Below are 26,776 nucleotides of genomic sequence, written 5' to 3'. Positions count from 1 at the left end.
AGGTGGGCCGATGCCAACCTTATGAAGTTTAACCAAGCCAAGTGCAAGGTCCTACATCTGGGTCGGGGCAACCCCAGGCACTGCTACAGGCTGGGCAGAGAAGAGATTCAGAGCAGCCCTGCAGAAAAGGACTTGGGGGTGTTGGTTGACGAGAAGCTTAACATGAGCCGGCAGTGTGCGCTTGCAGCCCAGAAAGCCAACCGTATCCTGGGCTGCATCAAAAGAAGCGTGGCCAGCAGGTCGAAGGAGGTGATCCTGCCCCTCTACTCTGCTCTTGTGAGACCCCACTTGGAGTACTGCGTACAGTTCTGGTGTCCTCAACATAAAAAGGACATGGAGCTGTTGGAGCGAGTCCAGAGGAGGGCCACGAGGATGATAAGAGGGCTGGAGCACCTCCCATATGAAGACAGGCTGAGAAAGTTGGGGCTGTTCAGCCTGGAGAAGAGAAGGCTGCGTGGTGACCTCATAGCAGCCTTCCAGTATCTGAAGGGGGTCTACAAGGATGCTGGGGAGGGACTCTTCCTTAGCGACTGTAGTGGTAGGACAAGGGGTAATGGGTTCAAACTTAAACAGAGGAAGTTTAGATTAGATATAAGGAAGAAGTTCTTTACAGTGAGGGTGGTGAAGCACTGGAATGGGTTGCCCAGGGAGGTTGTGGATGCTCCATCCCTGGCGGTGTTCAAGGCCAGGTTGGACAGAGCCTTGAGCCACATGGTTTAGGGCAAGGTGTCCCTGCCCATGGCAGGGGGGTTGGAACTAGATGATCTTAAGGTCCTTTCCAACCCTTACTATTCTATGATTCTATGATTCTATGACTTCTTTGCCTCCATCTTCACCAGCAAATGCTCTGACCACACCACGAAAGTCTTGGAAAGCAAATGCAGGGACTGTGAGAATGAAGACCTTAGGCCCACTGTAGGAGAGGATCAGGTTCGAGACCATCTTAAGAACCTGAACGTGCACAAGACCATGGGACCTGGTGAAATCCATCCACGGGTCCTGAAGGAGCTGGCGAATGAAGTTGCTAAGCCACTGTCCATCATACTCGAAAAATCCTGGCAGTCAGGTGAAGTTCCCGATGACTGGAAGAAGGGTAATATAACCCCCATTTTCAAGAAGGGGAAGATGGAACACCCGGGGAACTACAGACCAGTCAGTCTCACCTCTGTGCCTGGCAAAATCTTGGAACAGTTTCTCCTGGAAAGCATGCTAAGGCACATGAAAAACAATGAGGTGGTTGGTGACAGCCAACATGGCTTCACTAAGGGGAAATCCTGCCTGACCAATTTGGTGGCCTTCTATGGTGGAGCCACGGAACTGATGGACAGGGGCAGAGCAGCTGACGTCATCTACCTGGACTTGTGCAAAGCATTCGACACTGTCCCACATGACATCCTTGTCTCTAAATTGGAGAGACATCAATTTGACAGATGGACCACTCGGTGGATTAAAAACTGGCTCGATGGCCGCATGCAAAGAGTTGTGGTAAGTGGCTCGATGTCCAGTTGGAAACCTGTAACGAGTGGTGTCCCTCAGGGATCGGTGTTGGGACCGGTCCTGTTCAACATCTTTGTCGGCGACATGGACAGTGGGATTGAGTGCGCCCTCAGCAAGTTTGCCGATGACACCAAGCTGTGTGGTTCGGTTGATACGCTGGAGGGAAGGGATGCCATCCAGAGGGACCTTGACACGCTTGTGAGGTGGGCCGATGCCAACCTTACGAAGTTTAACCAAGCCAAGTGTAAGGTCCTACACCTGGGTCGGGGCAATCCCAGGCACTGCTACAGGTTGGGCAGAGAAGAGATTCAGAGCAGCCCTGCAGAGAAGGACTTGGGGGTGTTGGTTGACGAAAAGCTTAACATGAGCCGGCAGTGTGCGCTTGCAGCCCAGAAAGCCAACCGTATCCTGGGCTGCATCAAAAGAAGCGTGACCAGCAGGTCAAAGGAGGCGATCCTGCCCCTCTACTCTGCTCTCGTGAGACCTCCCTTGGAGTACTGCGTACAGTTCTGGTGTCCTCAACATAAAAAGGACATGGAGCTGTTGGCGCGAGTCCAGAGGAGGGCCACGAGGACAATAAGAGGGCTGGAGCACCTCCCGTATGAAGACAGGCTGAGAGAGTTGGGGCTGTTCAGCCTGGAGAAGAGAAGGCTGCGTGGAGACCTCATAGCAGCCTTCCAGTATCTGAAGGGGTTCTATAAGGATGCCTGAGAGGGACTCTTCATCAGGGACTGTAGTGGTAGGACAAGGGGTAATGGGTTCAAACTTAAACAGGGGAAGTTTAGATTAGATATGAGGAAGAAGTTCTTTACAGTGAGGGTGGTGAAGCACTGGAATGGGTTGCCCAGGGAGGTTGTGGATGCTCCATCCCTGGTGGTTCAAGGCCAGGCTGGACAGAGCCTTGGACCACATGGTTTAGTGCAAGGTGTCCCTGCCCATGGCAGGGTGGTTGGAACTAGATGATCTTAAGGTCCTTTCCAACCCTTACTATTCTATGATTCTATGATAATTACTTCCAGCTTTAAAAATATATGACTTTTTAATTGAAGTTGGCTGGCTTTTAATCCCAGATACTGTTTTTTGTCACACATATTTCTCATAAGTTAAAGAGTCATTTAGCACCAAGTATTTTACCTCTCTGAATGTACTTTCACATATATAAAGTCACTTCTCAATCTTAAAAACCAAGTAATCTGAAAACATAGCTGTATGATTTTTTTTCAGTCTTAGAGTCATTTTATAGCTCATTTCAGCACTTCTGGGAACATTCTTTATAATAATGTTAATGGCAGATTCAAAACAGAATTCCCCTGCAACTGGCACCATCACTTGTAAATGCCATATGGATTCAAAAATACCCAGAATAACTCAGAGAAGGGTGGAAAGAGTTGAGAAGGTGAAAACAGAACTCTGTTTCATGCGAGGTCAGGAAAAGAAGGCCCTCATCTTACAAGGCATCCCATTAGGTCTCACCAAGAGAAAGCAAATTTATTTGAAGCAGTTGTTTACATTTGCTGTAGAGAAACAAGTGAGGTGCTGATCTCACGTAGTTTGTGAAGACCAAACTTGCAAAAGATGGTAAGAAGCCAAAAATCAGCAAGGAGCTATCCTATCACGTAGGAGGGAGGACATCCACATTCCAAGAGTCAACTTAACATATGGGGCCTCAGTGCCTCTGCAGAAGCTGAGGCTGGGATGACAGACACCCATAATTACTCTTCTTGCTCAGACACATGGTTCGAAGAGAAGTTTCTCTTTCACTATTTACACTCTGCTGATTTGACTTACTTTGACAATTGTTGATTGTCCTGCCCCCTTAAAAACATAACAAACAATAGCATATTGATTTTGTGACTATCAAATTTGTTTTAGAAACTGTTAATGGCTTCAGACTGATGTGGAGAAGCTTACTCTTTTATTAAAAATAAATACATTCTGGCAACCTTTGGCTGCATGTACCCTGCTGAATTGGGTGATGCCATGAATGGCACTATGGGGCAACTGTTAAATTGCTAGAATGATCCTTCGCACAGTTTTGGCCTAAACCAAATAGCTCTCAGCTAGGTTTATAATGCATCCTTTGGCAGTTAGCGTTGGCAAGGGTCTGTTCCCTATAGACAGCTTGCATGCAAAGTAGGTGCAGGAGTCTCCAGGCTGCCTGGAGTATCATCACTGAAAGATACGACCTGTTCCATTCCTCTCAGTGGGACAGGTTAGACTCCAAGCTATACTTTGAGATTGCAATTCACAAGCCGGTATTCTCAGCTGCTTCAGTGATGGTTGTTTTGGTCCTGATTTAGACAAGACTTATGCACTTGACCAAACTAAACAACTTACATCACTGATACGGCATTATCACCTTAGTTTTATTGCAACTTTTACTTTAATTGAGGTTTGTCATAATACCCTAAATATTAGGATCAAGAGATTACATGAAGATGTTAGCTTCATTCAAGTCTTGGAATTCTGTCAGAGTAAACAACTGAAAATGGAAAACAATGTGAAAGACAAGCAATCTTTATGTATAAATGTGATTATATATACTGTGATCATAATCACAAAATGAAAATGCACTGAAAGCACAAATAAATCTATCCAGTTACTGAAATAAACATTAGCAACATTCAAATAGTAGATGTTTCACTTGGTAACTTCCCTATCTCAGTTTAAAAGAAAATTGCCACAGAATGTAACAGAATCACGAAAGGCCTGAGGTTGGAAGGGACTTCTGGAGGTGATCTGGTCCAACCCCCTTGCTTAAGCAAGGTCACCTAAACCAGGCTGCCCATGACCATGTCCAGATGGCTTTTGACTATCTATCTCCGAGGATAGATATATTCAGAACCTTTCTGGGCAACCTGTGCCAGTGCTCAGTCACCCTCACATCTCTTGATGTTCAGATGGAGCTTCCCATGTTCCATTTTGTGCCCATTTCCTCTGGTCCTGTCACTGGGCACCACTGGAAAGGGCCTGGCTCCGTCTTCTTTGCATCCTCCCTTCAGATATTACATGCATTGATGAGGCCCCCATGAGGCTTCTCAAGGCTGAAGAGTCCCAGCTCTCTTGTCCCTTCCTCATAGGACAGGTGCTACAGTCCGTTAATCATCTTAGTGGCCCCTTGCTGGACTCTGTCTGGTAACTCCATCTCTCTATGACACTGGGGAGCCCAGACCTGAACACAGCTCTCCAGATATGGCCTCACTAGTGCTGAGCAGAGGGGAAGGACCAACTCCACTCCTCCTAATGGAGCCCGGGATACATACCACCAGCTTGCTTTGCTGCAAGGGTCCAGTTGAGAGCTGACTTGCCATAAAGTAGTCACAGGCAGAACACCAATATTGCTGTGTTATTACAGTTCTGAGAGTTCAGATACTCTATAATAGAAACAGATGATCATATAGAGATATTCATGACAATGGTCTTGTGCATCACACTGAATTACCCCAAGCAGCCCATTCTGTCTTTCTGTGAGTAATGGCTCAGGCTACCCAGTTTTGTCTCAGGCTTTCTATGGTTTCTATGGTTTCTAGCATCTGAGGGTTGCTGCAGTTCAGACTCCACCTGTAGAGAGTCCTTAGATATGAAGAGCCTTCAGGAGGTAATTTGGACACTGGAGTGGCTCGGAGAAGCCAAAGTGGGACTGCTGCCTCAGTGCAGTGCAAACTGGCTGAATGAAACAGCACAGCCAACTAGGAAGGTGGATGCTTGTTGGTGAGAAAGGAAAACTTTCCATGCCTCCCAGTTATACAAAACAATTGATAGATATTTAGCAATCCACAGACCTAAAGTATTCATCAAATTTCCTGTTTCTCAACTTGCCAACCATCCTAAGAGCTCAGAACTCAAAGTCTCTCTAATTTACATGGTTGGAAACAAATGCTAAACAGAAAACTGAGTTTTAAATATGTATCTGCAGGACCTGGGTACTAAGAATTTACTACCCAGACCACTCTATATAAGGATGACAGCCCTGTTATGCCCATGTCCTGTCCCTTTCCTGGACTACCCATTTCCATGCCAGAGAAACCCAGCTGCATCAGCTGGAAGCTGTGGCACGCTTCAGGCAGGCCCCTGATTTTAACAGGAAAGGGTCTAAGAGCTCCAGGGAAGGCATCTGCCCTGCAAACCAGCATAGCTGGAGTTCCAAGGGCTCAGACCACCCATGCCACCGAGTCATGGGCTGGGCAGGCATCGACAGTGGTGCAGTGGCAACCCCTGCTGCTGAGATTCAGGCAGGGAAAGGCAGGAGCGCAAGGGCTGCTCTGCCTCGTTTGTTACTCCATACATGGCAGGTAGGGGAAAAAGTACCAAAAATCATCAGTGATGCCTGGCATTTCCTATTGTTATGCCCCATCTTACACTGTTTATAACTTCACCAGCTCTAACTATACAGTCCGCAGCTCTCCAGCTTGGTGTCTGCTCAAATGTTTTTGCAAAAGGTCAGCCAACAATTCAACTGTTTCTGAAAAGAAAGTAACTAACAACGTTAAAATAATAGTGACATTTTCTCTAGCTGCTCTAGCACCCCCAAGCTTTGGAGAATTCACATGAAATTTGCCAGGAGGTGGCCTTCCCATCTGCGACATGCTAAGCAAAAAGTCTTTGGAAATATGTGGTTTACAATGATTTTGAGAAACATGTTTGCATTGATAGCTAATTTCCCAGGAGAAACTGTCTGCAACGACTATGTTCCAGCTTCTGGTGAGCACAGAAACTGCAGTTCTGTGCAGCATGGACTCGGTGCTTCACACCAGATACCAGATGAGGAAGATTCTCTTGTGCTCCTCAAGCTCCCCCTGCTTTTCATTCTGGGACTCTCTGGCTGAGCTTCAATGAAGCAGTTAACTTGAGTGTGTTTCCTCATCTTCTTGTAACGTTCAGTGGCTAAGATGTTTTAATGCTAACAATATGGGGGGGGGGGAAGCAGTGTGGGTGTAAAGGTATCTTCCTTCTCTGCTGAAAGAACTGTGTTCTCAGGGATCAGATATGAAAAACATACAACACAGCAAAAATGTCACTAGATAAAATAAGATCAATTAAAGGAGAGAACTGGGTGTCAGATTCCGATCTCGTGGCTGATTTGTGTAAATGCTGTTCAAGAAAATCTGAAGTGAAAGGAAAGCCAGCTTTAAAACAGTAAGTCTTTATTGTTTTGGGGCTTTTATCTATCATATAGTTTTTATATTCATCCCAGTAATGATGCAAACACACTATTAAAAATAACTTGCTGCAAAACTCTGTGTGCACTAGGTTAAAGTTAGTCCTGCAAGAGATTTATTCCTCCTTCTTCACACAACCTAGAGCAATTGCCCTGTCTTCACTAAAAACCTATTCTCATACTTCCATCAGCATTAGGAGTACAAACAACAGCAGCAGCTTATTTATTAAATTTCACGAGCCAAATTAATGCACACTTCTGCAGTTCTAATTGCTTTTTACAGTTTCTTGCGCAAGGGATGGAACAAGCCTTTAAAAATGCAGTTTTTCTAATCACATGTTTGGTTCCTACCCTTTATAATGCAACAGTATCTTTGACTGAAGGAAAATGAAAAGAATTTTCTCATTTTTTAAGCATTTTAAATTTCACCTGCTGGATCGAATATGTGATGCAAAGTGACAGTCATGCAGTTTCTTACGTCAGTAGATGACTGTTCCTGCTCAGTAGTAAAAGACTGCTGTGACTGAGAGGGAAATGTCTATATCAGATTATTAACTCTGTGCTCTTGTGGCATTAAAAATGATATGAGGATAGCACAATAGGAAATGAGCCATGAGGAAATTAACAGATTTTTATTCAGCACTGGATACATATGATGTAAACCAAAGTGTCAACAGCAGCTGATGGCTCCCAATGTTCTTTAACTTCAGTCTAGCTACATTCATGTCAGCACTGGAAAGAGATTTGTTCACAATGGCACCAGTGCACGTAGAACTTCTGTGAGACCTAAGGAACTACCTTATGCAACTGTTCATCTTATTGAGTGTACTCATTCACTCCTGCAGCTCTTCCTAAAGATTATATATGTGCAACTGCAAGCACTGTACACCTGCTCTTACTCTCTACACCCAAGCTCTGGGTCCTCTTGGTAAAAGCCACAGACCAGTTCTTCCACTGTGCTCTGATTCTGGTTTAGGGGAGCTCTCTCAGATAAGAAGTTTCTCTGGACCGCAGAAAGGCAACCAAACAGAGCCATGCTATTCTCACCCAGAGCAGATACATACACCATGGGATCAGGGGAGGCACAGGCATGTCAGATGGCAGGCAGGCTGTGCTTTGGGAATGCTACACTCCAGCCATTCTGGGATTCTGCACTGGGCCATGCTGGTTCTTGGCTACCTCCTGAACTCTGGGAAGAGACCTGCAGCAGTACAAAACCAACATGATTTCCACCTATAACTTTCTTCTGAAAAGCCTCTTAAATCCACAGACTAGATTTATAGATGACCCACAGTTCTTCTGCAGATGATTCCTATTTATAAATTTATGCCTCTGACAAACCTCATTTTGTACCTCCTGTACATTTTGTACAATTCAATTCTTCAGAAGAGTTGGATTTTTCTCTTCAAAGATAAAATAAGCCAAGAGTTCTGAAGTCTTATCAGATACGCAAACAGAGCTTAGACTGTACATTTTTCCCCTCTCCCTTCAAATTCATCAGGCCTGCAAACGAAGTATTTTTTTTCCAACAAATACTCCCACTGAATTACTTACTGTTGAGACATAAAAAAGCATTTGGAATATCTGTAATTTACTGGAGCTTGATCTTTCTGGCTCAAGATAATTTCAGGACAAGATTTATTGCTGTCTGATGCTCCTTTGCTTATGAAACGAACATCCACATAGGCACCCATGGGGAAAAATCAAATTTGGTTTAAAATAAAGCTTTGGTGATCCTATACAAATTACCCTCTTTCAGCACTGCACCTTGCTGCCTTCTGAAAACCAACTGATGTATACAAAGATTGCTTCTGCAGCTTTCACCTTTCTCATCATGATCTCTGATGTGGTACTTAGGCAAGAAGAAGGAATCATCAGGGGAAGATTGGTCTGGTGGTTGAATGCGGTGAATAAACATGCAGTGTTTGTTTTCAACAATGAATACTTAAGTGTTGTGGTACTTAACTTAGAGGAGTGTCTGTCCACAGAAATTACTTCAGAGCTCTGACTTAAAGAGCAAGACTGGGACTCAGTTCTGCTTACACATTTGTCTAGACATCTTTTAGAGTCAACGGAGAGAAACAGGCTTTTCTGAGTAATTTATCTGTTTTATTATCTCTTTGGATGAGACAAATCTCACCTTAAAAGTGCCTCCTTCTCTCCATGGACTGAAAATGGTTTCTATGATGTGAGTAGCTCACTCTTTAAACATTAGAATTCCCACCCCATTCGTCTTCCCCTGTAAATAAGAAGAACTAGCCCCCTTTGGCTTGAATCCAAACAACCAGGATGATGAGGATGATGACTACCTGAAGCTACCAGTGCTGTGTTCTGAATCACAGCCCCCTCTAGTTCTTACGCTGTGCCTCCTTTAGAGTTTTAGTTTAAATCCAAAGCATGCTTCAGAAGTGATTCCCACAATCATCCCCAGCTAACTACTGAGCTTTGATTTGCTTCATGAAACAGTCTGAGTGCATCACTGGTTCTCCTTTGGATGAAACTAAGCCAGGAGATGCACTCCATGAATGCCTCTAATGCTCATCTAATTGCTAATGTGTGTTCAGTTCATTGGGTCTTGCTACAGGTAGTTTGAAGTAATTTCCCATGAATTATTAGGGATGCTGGGTCCTCATACCCAGCTGTTTCACTACAGAGCTATTTCTTTTGGACTGCACTTCTTCCTAATCAGATACAGCCTTAGATTTCTAAAATCTTTCCTGCAGGCACCTTCCTCCACTGATGGTTCACAGCCAGGAACTGCTGCTTGAACACAGGTGCTGATGCCACTAGCCTGCTATCAATCATCTCTGCTGTTTTATGGCCAGCATACCCGGCACAGTTCTGGTCCAGCCCAGCTAGCCCTCTTTCACACACAGCTGGGAGATGGTGTGTGCCAGAGACTGTCTCCAGCAGGCAGCTTGGAGGCAGATAGGCACCTTCTGTGGGGGAAGAGTGCTCTGGCATGTGGCTGACAGCCATAATGTGCCACGCATCTCCGAGGCCAGAACAGCCTTGACCTGTTTTACTTACTGCAACAAACACAACCTTAGCAACTACAGCACTCTACAAAGGAGAAGTTGTCTATAGGTGAAAGAAGTCAGCTCCTCTGTTTTGAGGAACTGCCCCACAGAATAGCCAACATAAGAGAACAAGCACCTCCGGGGCTACAGATAGTGTGTAGCCTAGTGGTTTGGTCAGCCTCTGCAGAAAGAGAATGCCCTTAAACAGAGGAAGCAATTGAACCCGTTTCCCACATCCTAGATAAGCGCATTCACCACTCAGACCTTGAATAAAAAACCCCAACCATTTCCATCTCCGCTCCACAACAGCATTTTGTGTGGCATTCAGTCCTTTGCAGAGCTGGATCGACTGCTTTCTCAGTGATGCTGCAAAATGACACAGATGCAACAGTAATTCATGGCTTGAAGTGGTATGCTGTAATGGCCCACAACAATACAGAGTGCATTCTGTGAATGAAGATCCCTGAGGAGACAGGCAAAGAAAAGCCTAATTCCTGGAATGTAGCTGTAGGTATACTGTTGTTAAAACCACTTCATGTGGTTGAGACTGAAGCATTTCTGAACATACCCCAAAGCCAGCACTTACATTAGGACCATCTTAACTGAAACTTGAGGCACTGAAAAGCTTAAGCATAGTCTGGCTATGCCAAATATGAGCTGGAGTTGCCAGGCTCATAGGTTTTGGTCTGGGTTTCTCTAGTCCTACCACGGGCATCTACATTTGTTAATTCTCAGCCGGCCTCTAGCACCCCTCTGCCTTCACTCTCCGCCTGCACACAGCGGCGCGGCGCTCCCTGCTAGCAGCGAGCAACTCAGCAAATGCTTCACACATCACCGGGCAAGTCGCGGCGAGGCGCGTACGGTGCCAGCAGCACTGCGGGCTATTACCGTCCGAGCCGGCGGGCCGGGCCGAGCCGAGCTGAGCCGAGCCGAGCCGAGCCGAGCCGAGCCACACCTCCCGGGGCAGAGGGAATGAAACGCCGCCGCTCCCACCTCACTGGCGGCAATCGCCTCCTGCCGGGAATCACCCTCCCGGGTCGGGTGCACCGCCGGGATGCGCCCTGTCCCCTGAGCCGCTCTCCCGGCGGGTGCTGCCGCCTCGCCAACAGCCGCCGTCACCCCAGGCGCGGGCTGCGCGGCCGAACCGGGCCGGCAGAGGGAGGGCCCGGGTGCGGAGCGGGCAGCCGCGGGGGGCAGCTCCCCTCGGGGCGGGCTGGGGCGCCCCCGCCGCGCCGGCAAGAGGGGCTGCGCCCTCTGACGAGCCCGGGCGATGGGAGGCAGCGCGGCGGGGCGGGGTGACCGCCGCGGCTCTAATAAGGCCGGGGCTGGCGCTGGCCAAGGGCTGTTCGCCTCGGTGCCCCCGCCCGCCCTCGAGCATGCAGTGCTTCCCCAGCCTGGTGCTGGCGCTCAGCTCCCTGCTGGGCGCCCTGGCGCTGCTGCAGCTCTCGCTGTACCTCCGGGTGCCGTCCCGCTATGGGAAGCACGAGGAGCGGCTGTGTCGGCCGCGGGGCCGGGTGCCGGCGCGCTGCGCCTGGTTCCTGCAGGAGCTGCCCTCCTTCCTGGTGCCCGCGCTGCTGCTGGCGCTGCGCAGCCCGCCCCGCCTCGAGCCGCTCGGCTGCCGCCTCCTCTGCTGCCTCTTCTGCTGGCACTACTTCTACAGGTACCGCCGCCGGGCACCGCTCCCGATCCCCTCTCCGCGGCTCCCCCCGCCCGCGGCGCCGTCCGGAGCACTCCCGGGGCGAGCGAGCGGCGCGAAGCGCTGCGACCTCCCCTCGGGAAACGAAGGAAATAAAGATGCAAGGGGAGCTACGGGAACGGGCGCAGCTGGGGCCGGGTGGGCGGTGGGGCCGGCGCAGGTCTTGGTTGCAGCATCGCTCCCTTCTCCGTGTCAGATGCGGGCGGTCCCCCCGAGTGATCGCCAGCGGGAGGGCGCGGGAGCAGCTAATCCGCGCCCCCGGGCTTCGATCGAAAGGTAGGGGCCGGTCGGGTCGGCATCTATCCCCGTCCTGGCCGCCGCGGGAAGAAGCAGGTGGTACTCGGGTGCTGGAAGCAGGGGAGAGGATGTGTGCTTTGGGGTTTTATCTTACAACAAATAAACAAAGAAAACAAATAGAATGAGGTTTCGCTAAGATGGAGCAAAGTTTTGGGTGAAGCTAATCCAAATGTTCTGTAAAGGAACACGCAAAGTGCTTATTGCGGCAGGAGGAGCGCAGCGCAGGCAGCCCCGGGAGCAGCGCCGGCCGCCAAAGCAAGCCGTGCGAACACGCGTGAGGATGGCCCGAATGCAAAACCACGACAGCAGTGAGGGAGCAAGCACCGAGTCAGCCGCGTTGCTGTGCACTGAGCACAGGAAAAAGCAAAGTCACTGCAGGCTTTCTGTTCCACAACACGAAAGTTGGTTTTCTATGCTCAATTCATCATTCTCACTTCATTACCAAAGTACCGATTTATCTTTTCTTTTTTCTTTGTTAGAAACTTTGTCATTTCAGATGTCAATGAATGCTGTAATTCTAATTAATTCTGTATTTACTAATCAGGGCCTCAAAGAAAAGTAGAGTTTTGACCCAGTGTTGGTGATAGCTTTGAAGTGACATAGCTCTGCAATTTGTCACCTGGTTCTGCACTCAGTGGGACTTGGTTCTGGAGTACATCACCAGAATGTATCTTCTGTAATATTCAACTGAGTGTGTTTTGTCTTCTGCTCCAATTCAATTTTCTAATGGAGTTCTTTCATGAGGAATTCGACTTCTGGTTTCCTGTTCATGGGAAAAAAAATGGCTTTTCATAAATGGCAAGTGCATGTGACTATGTTATGCCATTATGTATTAAAGAGCTATGTAACTTTTGAGGCAAACCTTTTTCTGACTTTCTTTGCCATTTTTTACCCCTAATTCCATTTTTGATTCTATTTTTGCTTCCTATAGGTTGTTTTTTATATATAAATAGAAATATTTTTGCTTCCTAGAAAACATTCTTGTAATAATTGATCAGAAATTATTATTTGCAACTCCACCAAAATCAATATGTTGAAAATCCATCTGCAGTATTTGTACAGACAGTTTAGGAGTGAGGCAACCATAGGGCTGTTGTAGATAAATTTTAAACAGAGAGTGATTGAAAGGTGCTAAAACATGGTGTTAGGGATATATTCGTTATCACTAACATTGTCTTTTCTAAACTGTCGGTACCAAATACTGCAGTATGGATTTTCAACATATTGATTTGTTGGTGGAGTTGCAAATAATAATTTCTGATCAAATTATTACAAGAATGTTTTCTAGGAAGCAAAAATATTTCTATTTATATATAAAAAACAACCTATAGGAAGCAAAAATAGAATCAAAAATGGAATTAGGGGTAAAAAATGGCAAAGAAAGTCAGAAAAAGGTTTGCCTCAAAAGTTACATAGCTCTTAATACATAATGGCATAACATAGTCACATGCACTTGCCATTTATGAAAAGCCATTTTTATTCCCATGAACAGGAAACCAAGAAGTCGAATTCCTCATGAAAGAACTCCATTAGAAAAATTGAATTGGAGCAGAAGACAAAACACACTCAGTTGAATATTACAGAAGATACATTCTGGTGTGTACTCCAGAACCAAGTCCCACTGAGTGCAGAAACCAGGTGACAATTGCAGAGCTATGTCACTTCAAAGCTATCACCAACACTGGGGTCAAACTCTACTTTTCTTTGAGGCCCTGATTAGTAAATACAGAATTAATTAGAATTACAGCATTCATTGACATCTGAAATTGACAAAGTTTCTAACAAAGAAAAAAGAAAAGATAAATCGGTATTTGGTAATGGAAGTGAGAATGATGAATTGAGCATAGAAAACCAACTTTCGTGTTGTGGAACAGAAAGCCTGCAGTGACTTTGCTTTTTTCCTGTGCTCAGTGCACAGCAACCGGCTGACTCGGTGCTTGCTCCCTCACTGCTGTCGTGGTTTTGCATTCGGGCCATCCTCACGCGTGGTTCGCACGGCTTGCTTTGGCGGCCCGGCGCTGCTCCCGGGGCTGCCTGCGCTGCGCTCCTCCTGCCGCAAATAAGCACTTTGCGTGTTCCTTTACAGAACATTTGGATTAGCTTCACCCAAAACTTTGCTCCATCTTAGCGAAACCTCATTCTATTTGTTTTCTTTGTTTATTTGTTTGTAAGATAAACCCCAAAGCACACATCCTCTCCCCTGCTTCCAGCACCCGAGTACCACCTGCTTCTTCCGCGGCGGCCAGGACGGGGATAGATGCCGACCCGACCGGCCCCTACCTTTCGATCGAAGCCCGGGGGCGCGGATTAGCTGCTCCCGCGCCCTCCGCTGGCGATCACTCGGGGGGACCGCCCGCATCTGACACGGAGAAGGGAGCGATGCTGCCAACCAAGACCTGCGCCGGCCCCACCGCCCACCCGGCCCCAGCTGCGCCCGTTCCCGTAGCTCCCCTTGCATCTTTATTTCCTTCGTTTCCCGAGGGGAGGTCGCAGCGCTTCGCGCCGCTCGCTCGCCCCGGAGTGCTCCGGACGGCGCCGCGGGCGGGGGAGCCGCGGAGAGGGGATCGGGGAGCGGTGCCCGGCGGCGGTACCTGTAGAAGTAGTGCCAGCAGAAGAGGCAGCAGAGGAGGCGGCAGCCGAGCGGCTCGAGGCGGGGCGGGCTGCGCAGCGCCAGCAGCAGCGCGGGCACCAGGAAGGAGGGCAGCTCCTGCAGGAACCAGGCGCAGCGCGCCGGCACCCCGGCCCCGCGGCCGAACACAGCCGCTCCTCGTGCTTCCCATAGCGGGACGGCACCCGGAGGTACAGCGAGAGCTGCAGCAGCGCCAGGGCGCCCAGCAGGGAGCTGAGCGCCAGCACCAGGCTGGGGAAGCCACTGCATGCTCGAGGGCGGGCGGGGGCACCGAGGCGAACAGCCCTTGGGCCAGCGCCAGCCCCGGCCTTATTAGAGCCGCGGCGGTCACCCCGCCCCGCCGCGCTGCCTCCCATCGCCCGGGCTCGTCAGAGGGCGCAGCCCCTCTTGCCGGCGCGGCGGGGGCGCCCCAGCCCGCCCCGAGGGGAGCTGCCCCCCGCGGCTGCCCGCTCCGCACCCGGGCCCTCCCTCTGCCGGCCCGGTTCGGCCGCGCAGCCCGCGCCTGGGGTGACGGCGGCTGTTGGCGAGGCGGCAGCAACCCGCCGGGAGAGCGGCTCAGGGGACAGGGCGCATCCCGGCGGTGCACCCGACCCGGGAGGGTGATTCCCGGCAGGAGGCGATTGCCGCCAGTGAGGTGGGAGCGGCGGCGTTTCATTCCCTCTGCCCCGGGAGGTGTGGCTCGGCTCGGCTCGGCTCGGCTCGGCTCAGCTCGGCTCGGCCCGGCCCGCCGGCTCGGACGGTAATAGCCCGCAGTGCTGCTGGCACCGTACGCGCCTCGCCGCGACTTGCCCGGTGATGTGTGAAGCATTTGCCTGAGTTGCTCGCTGCTAGCAGGGAGCGCCGCGCCGCTGTGTGCAGGCGGAGAGTGAAGGCAGAGGGGTGCTAGAGGCCGGCTGAGAATTAACAAATGTAGATGCCCGTGGTAGGACTAGAGAAACCCAGACCAAAACCTATGAGCCTGGCAACTCCAGCTCATAATTTGGCATAGCCAGACTATGCTTAAGCTTTTCAGTGCCTCAAGTTTCAGTTAAGATGGTCCTAATGTAAGTGCTGGCTTTGGGGTATGTTCAGAAATGCTTCAGTCTCAACCACATGAAGTGGTTTTAACAACAGTATACCTACAGCTACATTCCAGGAATTAGGCTTTTCTTTGCCTGTCTCCTCAGGGATCTTCATTCACAGAATGCACTCTGTATTGTTGTGGGCCATTACAGCATACCACTTCAAGCCATGAATTACTGTTGCATCTGTGTCATTTTGCAGCATCACTGAGAAAGCAGTCGATCCAGCTCTGCAAAGGACTGAATGCCACACAAAATGCTGTTGTGGAGCGGAGATGGAAATGGTTGGGGTTTTTTATTCAAGGTCTGAGTGGTGAATGCGCTTATCTAGGATGTGGGAAACGGGTTCAATTGCTTCCTCTGTTTAAGGGCATTCTCTTTCTGCAGAGGCTGACCAAACCACTAGGCTACACACTATCTGTAGCCCCGGAGGTGCTTGTTCTCTTATGTTGGCTATTCTGTGGGGCAGTTCCTCAAAACAGAGGAGCTGACTTCTTTCACCTATAGACAACTTCTCCTTTGTAGAGTGCTGTAGTTGCTAAGGTTGTGTTTGTTGCAGTAAGTAAAACAGTCAAGGCTGTTCTGGCCTCGGAGATGCGTGGCACATTATGGCTGTCAGCCACATGCCAGAGCACTCTTCCCCCACAGAAGGTGCCTATCTGCCTCCAAGCTGCCTGCTGGAGACAGTCTCTGGCACACACCATCTCCCAGCTGTGTGTGAAAGAGGGCTAGCTGGGCTGGACCAGAACTGTGCCGGGTATGCTGGCCATAAAACAGCAGAGATGATTGATAGCAGGCTAGTGGCATCAGCACCTGTGTTCAAGCAGCAGTTCCTGGCTGTGAACCATCAGTGGAGGAAGGTGCCTGCAGGAAAGATTTAGAAATCTAAGGCTGTATCTGATTAGGAAGAAGTGCAGTCCAAAAGAAATAGCTCTGTAGTGAAACAGCTGGGTATGAGGACCCAGCATCCCTAATAATTCATGGGAAATTACTTCAAACTACCTGTAGCAAGACCCAATGAACTGAACACACATTAGCAATTAGATGAGCATTAGAGGCATTCATGGAGTGCATCTCCTGGCTTAGTTTCATCCAAAGGAGAACCAGTGATGCACTCAGACTGTTTCATGAAGCAAATCAAAGCTCAGTAGTTAGCTGGGGATGATTGTGGGAATCACTTCTGAAGCATGCTTTGGATTTAAACTAAAACTCTAAAGGAGGCACAGCGTAAGAACTAGAGGGGGCTGTGATTCAGAACACAGCACTGGTAGCTTCAAGGTAGTCATCATCCTCATCATCCTGGTTGTTTGGATTCAAGCCAAAGGGGGCTAGTTCTTCTTATTTACAGGGGAAGACGAATGGGGTGGGAATTCTAATGTTTAAAGAGTGAGCTACTCACATCATAGAAACCATTTTCAGTCCATGGAGAGAAGGAGGCACTTTTAAGGTGAGATTTGTCTCATCCAAAGAGATAATAAAACAGATAAATTACTCAGAAAAGCCTGTTTCTCTCCGTTGACTCTAAAAGATGTCTAGACAAATGTGTAAGCAGAACTGAGTCCCAGTCTTGCTCTTTAAGTCAGAGCTCTGAAGTAATTTCTGTGGACAGACACTCCTCTAAGTTAAGTACCACAACACTTAAGTATTCATTGTTGAAAACAAACACTGCATGTTTATTCACCGCATTCAACCACCAGACCAATCTTCCCCTGATGATTCCTTCTTCTTGCCTAAGTACCACATCAGAGATCATGATGAGAAAGGTGAAAGCTGCAGAAGCAATCTTTGTATACATCAGTTGGTTTTCAGAAGGCAGCAAGGTGCAGTGCTGAAAGAGGGTAATTTGTATAGGATCACCAAAGCTTTATTTTAAACCAAATTTGATTTTTCCCCATGGGTGCCTATGTGGATGTTCGTTTCATAAGCAAAGGAGCATCAGACAGCAATAAATCTTGTCCTGAAATTATCTTGAGCCAGAAAGATCAAGCTCCAGTAAATTACAGATATTCCAAATGCTTTTTTATGTCTCAACAGTAAGTAATTCAGTGGGAGTATTTGTTGGAAAAAAAATACTTCGTTTGCAGGCCTGATGAATTTGAAGGGAGAGGGGAAAAATGTACAGTCTAAGCTCTGTTTGCGTATCTGATAAGACTTCAGAACTCTTGGCTTATTTTATCTTTGAAGAGAAAAATCCAACTCTTCTGAAGAATTGAATTGTACAAAATGTACAGGAGGTACAAAATGAGGTTTGTCAGAGCATAAATTTATAAATAGGAATCATCTGCAGAAGAACTGTGGGTCATCTATAAATCTAGTCTGTGGATTTAAGAGGCTTTTCAGAAGAAAGTTATAGGTGGAAATCATGTTGGTTTTGTACTGCTGCAGGTCTCTTCCCAGAGTTCAGGAGGTAGCCAAGAAACCAGCATGGCCCAGTGCAGAATCCCAGAATGGCTGGAGTGTAGCATTCCCAAAGCACAGCCTGCCTGCCATCTGACATGCCTGTGCCTCCCCTGATCCCATGGTGTATGTATCTGCTCTGGGTGAGAATAGCATGGCTCTGTTTGGTTGCCTTTCTGCGGTCCAGAGAAACTTCTTATCTGAGAGAGCTCCCCTAAACCAGAATCAGAGCACAGTGGAAGAAACTGGTCTGTGGCTTTTACCAAGAGGACCCAGAGCTTGGGTGTAGAGAGTAAGAGCAGGTGTACAGTGCTTGCAGTTGCACATATATAATCTTTAGGAAGAGCTGCAGGAGTGAATGAGTACACTCAATAAGATGAACAGTTGCATAAGGTAGTTCCTTAGGTCTCACAGAAGTTCTACGTGCACTGGTGCCATTGTGAACAAATCTCTTTCCAGTGCTGACATGAATGTAGCTAGACTGAAGTTAAAGAACATTGGGAGCCATCAGCTGCTGTTGACACTTTGGTTTACATCATATGTATCCCAGTGCTGAATAAAAATCTGTTAATTTCCTCATGGCTCATTTCCTATTGTGCTATCCTCATATCATTTTTAATGCCACAAGAGCACAGAGTTAATAATCTGATATAGACATTTCCCTCTCAGTCACAGCAGTCTTTTACTACTGAGCAGGAACAGTCATCTACTGACGTAAGAAACTGCATGACTGTCACTTTGCATCACATATTCGATCCAGCAGGTGAAATTTAAAATGCTTAAAAAATGAGAAAATTCTTTTCATTTTCCTTCAGTCAAAGATACTGTTGCATTATAAAGGGTAGGAACCAAACATGTGATTAGAAAAACTGCATTTTTAAAGGCTTGTTCCATCCCTTGCGCAAGAAACTGTAAAAAAGCAATTAGAACTGCAGAAGTGTGCATTAATTTGGCTCGTGAAATTTAATAAATAAGCTGCTGCTGTTGTTTGTACTCCTAATGCTGATGGAAGTATGAGAATAGGTTTTTAGTGAAGACAGGGCAATTGCTCTAGGTTGTGTGAAGAAGGAGGAATAAATCTCTTGCAGGACTAACTTTAACCTAGTGCACACAGAGTTTTGCAGCAAGTTATTTTTAATAGTGTGTTTGCATCATTACTGGGATGAATATAAAAACTATATGATAGATAAAAGCCCCAAAACAATAAAGACTTACTGTTTTAAAGCTGGCTTTCCTTTCACTTCAGATTTTCTTGAACAGCATTTACACAAATCAGCCACGAGATCGGAATCTGACACCCAGTTCTCTCCTTTAATTGATCTTATTTTATCTAGTGACATTTTTGCTGGTGTTGTATGTTTTCATATCTGATCCCTGAGAACACAGTTCTTCAGCAGAGAAGGAAGATACCTTTACACCCACACTGCTTCCCCCCCCCATATTGTTAGCATTAAACATCTTAGCCACTGAACGTTACAAGAAGATGAGGAAACACACTCAAGTTAACTGCTTCATTGAAGCTCAGCCAGAGAGTCCCAGAATGAAAAGCAGGGGGAGCTTGAGGAGCACAAGAGAATCTTCCTCATCTGGTATCTGGTTGTGAAGCACCGAGTCCATGCTGCACAGAACTGCAGTTTCCTGTGCTCACCAGAAGCTGGAACATAGTCGTTTGCAGACAGTTTCTCCTGGGAAATTAGCTATCAATGCAAACATGTTTCTCAAAATCATTGTAAACCACATATTTCCAAAGACTTTTTGCTTAGCATGTCGCAGATGGGAAGGCCACCTCCTGGCAAATTTCATGTGAATTCTCCAAAGCTTGGGGGTGCTAGAGCAGCTAGAGAAAATGTCACTATTATTTTAACGTTGTTAGTTACTTTCTTTTCAGAAACAGTTGAATTGTTGGCTGACTTTTGCAAAAACCATTTGAGCAGACACCAAGCTGGAGAGCTGCGGACTGTATAGTTAGAGCTGGTGAAGTTATAAACAGTGTAAGATGGGGCATAACAATAGGAAATGCCAGGCATCACTGATGATTTTTGGTACTTTTTTCCCCTACCTGCCATGTATGGAGTAACAAACGAGGCAGAGCAGCCCTTGCGCTCCTGCCTTTCCCTGCCTGAATCTCAGCAGCAGGGGTTGCCACTGCACCACTGTCGATGCCTGCCCAGCCCATGACTCGGTGGGCATGGGTGGTCTGAGCCCTTGGAACTCCAGCTATGCTGGTTTGGCAGGGCAGATGCCTTCCCTGGAGCTCTTAGACCCTTTCCTGTTAAAATCAGGGGCCTGCCTGAAGCGTGCCACAGCTTCCAGCTGATGCAGCTGGGTTTCTCTGGCATGGAAATGGTGTAGTCCAGGAAAGGGACAGGACATGGGCATAACAGGGCTGTCATCCTTATATAGAGTGGTCTGGGTAGTAAATTCTTAGTACCCAGGTCCTGCAGATACATATTTAAAACTCAGTTTTCTGTTTAGCATTTGTTTCCAACCATGTAAATTAGAGAGACTTTGAGTTCTGAGCTCTTAGGATGGTTGGCAAGTTGAGAAACAGGAAATTGATGAATACTTTAGGTCTGTGGATTGCTAAATATCTATCAATTGTTTTGTATAACTGGGAGGCATGGAAAGTTTTCCTTTCTCACCAACAAGCATCCACCTTCCTAGTTGGCTGTGCTGTTTCATTCAGCCAGTTTGCACTGCACTGAGGCAGCAGTCCCACTTTGGCTTCTCCGAGCCACTCCAGTGTCCAAATTACCTCCTGAAGGCTCTTCATATCTAAGGACCTCTACAGGTGGAGTCTGAACTGCAGCAACCCTCAGATGCTAGAAACCATAGAAAACCATAGAAAGCCTGAGACAAAACTGGGTAGCCTGAGCCATTACTCACAGAAAGACAGAATGGGCTGCTTGGGGTAATTCAGTGTGATTGCACAAGACCATTGTCATGAATATCTCTATATGATCATCTGTTTCTATTATAGAGTATCTGAACTCTCAGAACTGTAATAACACAAGCAATATTGGTGTTCTGCCTGTGACTACTTTATGGCAAGTCAGCTCTCAACTGGACCCTTGCAGCAAAGCAAGCTGGTGGTATGTATCCGGGCTCCATTAGGAGGAGTGGAGTTGGTCCTTCCCCTCTGCTCAGCACTAGTGAGGCCATATCTGGAGAGCTGTGTTCAGGTCTGGGCTCCCCAAGTGTCATAGAGAGATGGAGTTACCAGACAGAGTCCAGCAAGGGGCCACTAAGATGATTAACGGACTGTAGCACCTGTCCTATGAGGAAGGGACAAGAGAGCTGGGACTCTCAGCCTTGAGAAGCTCATGGGGGCCTCATCAATGCATGTATATCTGAAGGGAGGATGCAAAGAAGACGGAGCCAGGCCCTTTCCAGTGGTGCCCAGTGACAGGACCAGAGGAAATGGGCACAAAATGGAACATGGGAAGCTCCATCTGAACATCAAGAGATGTTGAGGTGACTGAGCACTGGCACAGGTTGCCCAGAAAGGTTCTGAATATATCTATCCTCGGAGATAGATAGTCAAAAGCCATCTGGACATGGTCATGGCAGCCTGGTTTAGGTGACCTTGCTAAGCAAGGGGGTTGGACCAGATCACCTCCAGAAGTCCCTTCCAACCTCAGGCCTTTCGTGATTCTGTTACATTCTGTGGCAATTTTCTTTTAACTGAGATAGGGAAGTTACCAAGTGAAACATCTACTATTTGAATGTTGCTAATGTTTATTTCAGTAACTGGATAGATTTATTTGTGCTTCAGTGGGCATTTTCATTTTGTGATTATGATTCACAGTATATATAATCACATTTATACATAAAGATTGCTTGTCTTTCACATTGTTTCCATTTTCAGTTGTTTACTCTGACAGAATTCCAAGACTTGAATGAAGCTAACATCTTCATGTAATCTCTTGATCCTAATATTTAGGGTATTTATGACAAACCTCAATTAAAGTAAAAGTTGCAATAAAACTAAGGTGATAATGCCGTATCAGTGATGTAAGTTGTTTAGTTTGGTCAAGTGCATAAGTCTTGTCTAAATCAGGACCAAAACAACCATCACTGAAGCAGCTGAGAATACCGGCTGTGAATTTGCAATCTCAAAGTATAGCTTGGAGTCTAACCTGTCCCACTGAGAGGAATGGAACAGGTCGTATCTTCAGTGATGATACTCCAGGCAGCCTGGAGACTCCTGCACCTACTTGCATGCAAGCTGTCTATAGGGAACAGACCCTTGCCAACGCTAACTGCCAAAGGATGCATTATAAACCTAGCTGAGAGCTATTTGGTTTAGGCAAAACTGGTGCGAAGATCATTCTAGCATTAAACAGTTGCCCCATAAGTGCCATTCATGGCATCACCCAATTCAGCAGGGTACAATGCAGCCAAAGGTTGCCAGAATGTATTTATTTTTAAATAAAAGAGTAAGCTTCTCCACATCAGTCTGAAGCCATTAACAGTTTCTAAAACAAATTTGATAAGTCACAAAATCAATATGCTATTGTTTGTTATGTTTTTAAGGGGGCAGGACAATCAACAATTGTCAAAGTAAGTCAAATCAAGCAGAGTGTAAATAGTGAAAGAGAAACTTCTCTTCGAACCATGTGTCTGAGCAAGAAGAGTATTATGGGTGTCTGTCATCCCGCCTCAGCTTCTGCAGAGGCACTGAGGCCCCATATGTTAAGCTTGACTCTTGGAATGTGGATGTCCTCCCTCCTACGTGATAGGATAGCTCCTTGCTGATTTTTGGCTTCTTAACCATCTTTTGCAAGTTTGGTCTTCACAAACTACGTGAGATCAGCACTCACTTGTTTCTCTACAGCAAATGTAAACAACTGCTTCAAATAAATTTGCTTTCTCTTGGTGAGACCTAATGGGATGCCTTGTAAGATGAGGGCCTTCTTTTCCTGACCTCGCATGAAACAGAGTTCTGTTTTCACCTTCTCAACTCTTTCCACCCTTCTCTGAGTTATTCTGGGTATTTTTGAATCCATAATGGCATTTACAAGTGATGGTGCCAGTTGCAGGGGAATTCTGTTTGAATCTGCCATTAACATTATTATAAAGATGTTCCCAGAAGTGCTGAAATGAGCTATAAAATGACTCTAAGACTGAAAAAAATCATACAGCTATGTTTCAGATTACTTGGTTTTTAAGATTGAGAAGTGACTTTATATATGTGAAAGTACATTCAGAGAGGTAAAATACTTGGTGCTAAATGACTCTTTAACTTATGAGAAATATGTGTGACAAAAAAACAGTATCTGGGATTAAAGCCAGCCAACTTCAATTAAAAAGTCAATATATTTTTAAAGGCTGGAAGTAATTATCATAGAATCAATAGAATAGTAAGGGTTGGAAAGGACCTTAAGATCATCTAGTTCCAACCACCCTGCCATGGGCAGGGACACCTTGCACTAAACCATGTGGTCCAAGCTCTGTCCAGCCTGCCTTGAACCACCAGGGATGGAGCATCCACAACCTCCCTGGGCAACCCATTCCAGTGCTCACCACCCTCACTGTAAAGAACTTCTTCCTCATATCTAATCTAAACTTCCCCTGTTTAAGTTTGAACCCATTACCCCTTGTCCTACCCACTACAGTCCCTGATGAAGAGTCCCTCTCAGGCATCCTTATAGAACCCCTTCAGATACTGGAAGGCTGCTATGAGGTCTCCACGCAGCCTTCTCTTCTCCAGGCTGAACAGCCCCAACTCTCTCAGCCTGTCTTCCTACGGGAGGTGCTCCAGCCCTCTTATTGTCCTCGTGGCCCTCCTCTGGACTCGCGCCAACAGCTCCATGTCCTTTTTATGTTGAGGACACCAGAACTGTACGCAGTACTCCAAGGGAGGTCTCACGAGAGCAGAGTAGAGGGGCAGGATCGCCTCCTTTGACCTGCTGGTCACGCTTCTTTTGATGCAGCCCAGGATACGGTTGGCTTTCTGGGCTGCAAGCGCACACTGCCGGCTCATGTTAAGCTTTTCGTCAACCAACACCCCCAAGTCCTTCTCTGCAGGGCTGCTCTGAATCTCTTCTCTGCCCAACCTGTAGCAGTGCCTGGGATTGCCCCGACCCAGGTGTAGGACCTTACACTTGGCTTGGTTAAACTTCGTAAGGTTGGCATCGGCCCACCTCACAAGCGTGTCAAGGTCCCTCTGGATGGCATCCCTTCCCTCCAGCGTATCAACCGAACCACACAGCTTGGTGTCATCGGCAAACTTGCTGAGGGCGCACTCAATCCCACTGTCCATGTCGCCGACAAAGATGTTGAACAGGACCGGTCCCAACACCGATCCTGAGGGACACCAACTCGTTACAGGTTTCCAACTGGACATCGAGCCACTTACCACAACTCTTTGCATGCGGCCATCGAGCCAGTTTTTAATCCACCGAGTGGTCCATCTGTCAATTGAATGTCTCTCCAATTTAGAGACAAGGATGTCATGTGGGACAGTGTCGAATGCTTTGCACAAGTCCAGGTAGATGACGTCAGCTGCTCTGCCCCTGTCCATCAGTTCCGTGGCTCCACCATAGAAGGCCACCAAATTGGTCAGGCAGGATTTCCCCTTAGTGAAGCCATGTTGGCTGTCACCAACCACCTCATTGTTTTTCATGTGCCTTAGCATGCTTTCCAGGAGAAACTGTTCCAAGATTTTGCCAGGCACAGAGGTGAGACTGACTGGTCTGTAAGTTCCCCGGGTGTTCATCTTCCCCTTCTTGAAAATGGGGGTTATATTACCCTTCTTCCAGTCATCGGGAACTTCACCTGACTGCCAGGATTTTTCGAGTATGATGGACAGTGGCTTAGCAACTTCATTCGCCCAGCTCCTTCAGGACCCGTGGATGGATTTCACCAGGTCCCATGGTCTTGTGCACGTTCAGGTTCTTAAGATGGTCTCGAACCTGATCCTCTCCTACAGTGGGCCTAAGTGTCTTCATTCTCACAGTCCCTGCATTTGCTTTCCAAGACTTTCGTGGTGTGGTCAGAGCATTTGCTGGTGAAGATGGAGGCAAAGAAGTCATAGAATCATAGAATCATAGAATAGTAAGGGTTGGAAAGGACCTTAAGATCATCTAGTTCCAACCCCCCTGCCATGGGCAGGGACACCTTGCCCTAAACCATGTGGCTCAAGGCTCTGTCCAACCTGGCCTTGAACACCGCCAGGGATGGAGCATCCACAACCTCCCTGGGCAACCCATTCCAGTGCTTCACCACCCTCACTGTAAAGAACTTCTTCCTTATATCTAATCTAAACTTCCTCTGTTTAAGTTTGAACCCATACCCCTTGTCCTACCACTACAGTCCCTAAGGAAGAGTCCCTCCCCAGCATCCTTGTAGACCCCCTTCAGATACTGGAAGGCTGCTATGAGGTCACCACGCAGCCTTCTCTTCTCCAGGCTGGAACAGCCCCAACTTTCTCAGCCTGTCTTCATATGGGAGGTGCTCCAGCCCTCTTATCATCCTCGTGGCCCTCCTCTGGACTCGCTCCAACAGCTCCATGTCCTTTTTTATGTTGAGGACACCAGAACTGTACGCAGTACTCCAAGTGGGGTCTCACAAGAGCAGAGTAGAGGGGCAGGATCACCTCCTTCGACCTGCTGGCCACGCTTCTTTTGATGCAGCCCAGGATACGGTTGGCTTTCTGGGCTGCAAGCGCACACTGCCGGCTCATGTTAAGCTTCTCGTCAACCAACACCCCCCAAGTCCTTTTCTGCAGGGCTGCTCTGAATCTCTTCTCTGCCCAGCCTGTAGCAGTGCCTGGGGTTGCCCCGACCCAGATGTAGGACCTTGCACTTTGCTTGGTTAAACTTCATAAGGTTGGCATCGGCCCACCTCACAAGCGTGTCAAGGTCCCTCTGGATGGCATCCCTTCCCTCCAGCGTATCAACCGAACCACACAGCTTGGTGTCGTCGGCAAACTTGCTGAGGGTGCACTCAATCCCACTGTCCATGTCGCCGACAAAGATGTTGAACAGGACCGGTCCCAACACCGATCCCTGAGGGACACCACTCGTTACAGGTTTCCAACTGGACATTGAGCCATTTACCACAACTCTTTGCGTGCGGCCATCGAGCCAGTTTTTTATCCACCGAGTGGTCCATCTATCAAATTGATGTCTCTCCAATTTAGAGACAAGGATGTCATGTGGGACAGTGTCGAATGCTTTGCACAAGTCCAGGTAGATGACATCAACTGCTCTGCCGCTGTCCATCAGTTCCGTGGCTCCATCATAGAAGGCCACCAAATTGGTCAGGCAGGATTTCCCCTTAGTGAAGCCATGTTGGCTGTCACCAACCACCTCGTTGTTTTTCATGTGCCTTAGCATGTTTTCCAGGAGAAACTGTTCCAAGATTTTGCCAGGCACAGAGGTGAGGCTGACTGGTCTGTAGTTCCCGGGTCTTCCACCTTCCCCTTCTTGAAAATGGGGGTTATATTACCCTTCTTCCAGTCATCGGAACTTCACCTGACTGCCAGGATTTTTCGAATATGATGGACAGTGGCTTAGCAACTTCATTCGCCAGCTCCTTCAGGACCCGTGGATGGATTTCATCAGGTCCATGGACTTGTGCACGTTCAGGTTCTTAAGATGGTCTCGAACCTGATCCTCTCCTACAGTGGGCCTAAGGTCTTCGTTCACAGTCCCTGCATTTGCTTTCCACGACTTGGGTTGTGTGGTCAGAGCATTTGCTGGTGAAGACTGAGGCAAAGAAGTCATTAAGAACCTCAGCCTTCTCCAAATCCATGGTAGCCAGTTCTCCTGATAGCTTCTGGAGAGGGCCTACATTGTCCCTAGCCTGTCTTTTATTTGCTACATATCTATAGAATCCTTTCCTGTTATCTTTTACATCCCTTGCCAAACTTAATTCTAGCTGGGCCTTAGCTTTCCTAACCTGGTCCCTAGCTTTCAGGCAATGTTCCTGTATTCTTCCCAGGCCGCCTGTCCTCGCTTCCACCTTCTATAAGTCTTTTTTCCTCTAAGTTTCCTCAGCAGCTCCTTGTCCGAT

The 26,776-nt window shown here is 47.6% G+C and overlaps 1 protein-coding gene across 1 annotated transcript in view; it reads left to right on the top strand.

Annotated features, from left to right (window-relative positions):
* Positions 1-11,044: 11,044 nt before the first annotated feature.
* The window catches only part of SRD5A2 (steroid 5 alpha-reductase 2), a 40,305-nt gene continuing 24,573 nt past the window's right edge, over positions 11,045-26,776 (top strand). Inside the window, exon 1 of the mRNA XM_030500058.1 lies at positions 11,045-11,335. Within this exon, the coding sequence (XP_030355918.1) occupies positions 11,052-11,335 (284 nt within the window). The 5' untranslated portion in view covers positions 11,045-11,051. The remainder of the gene's footprint in view (positions 11,336-26,776) is intronic.

This window comes from Strigops habroptila, chromosome 10 (assembly GCF_004027225.2).
Source record: "Strigops habroptila isolate Jane chromosome 10, bStrHab1.2.pri, whole genome shotgun sequence".
Taxonomy (NCBI): domain Eukaryota; kingdom Metazoa; phylum Chordata; class Aves; order Psittaciformes; family Psittacidae; genus Strigops; species Strigops habroptila.
The sequence above is the reverse complement of the archived record's forward strand: the minus strand, read 5'-3'. Positions and strand labels throughout refer to the sequence as shown.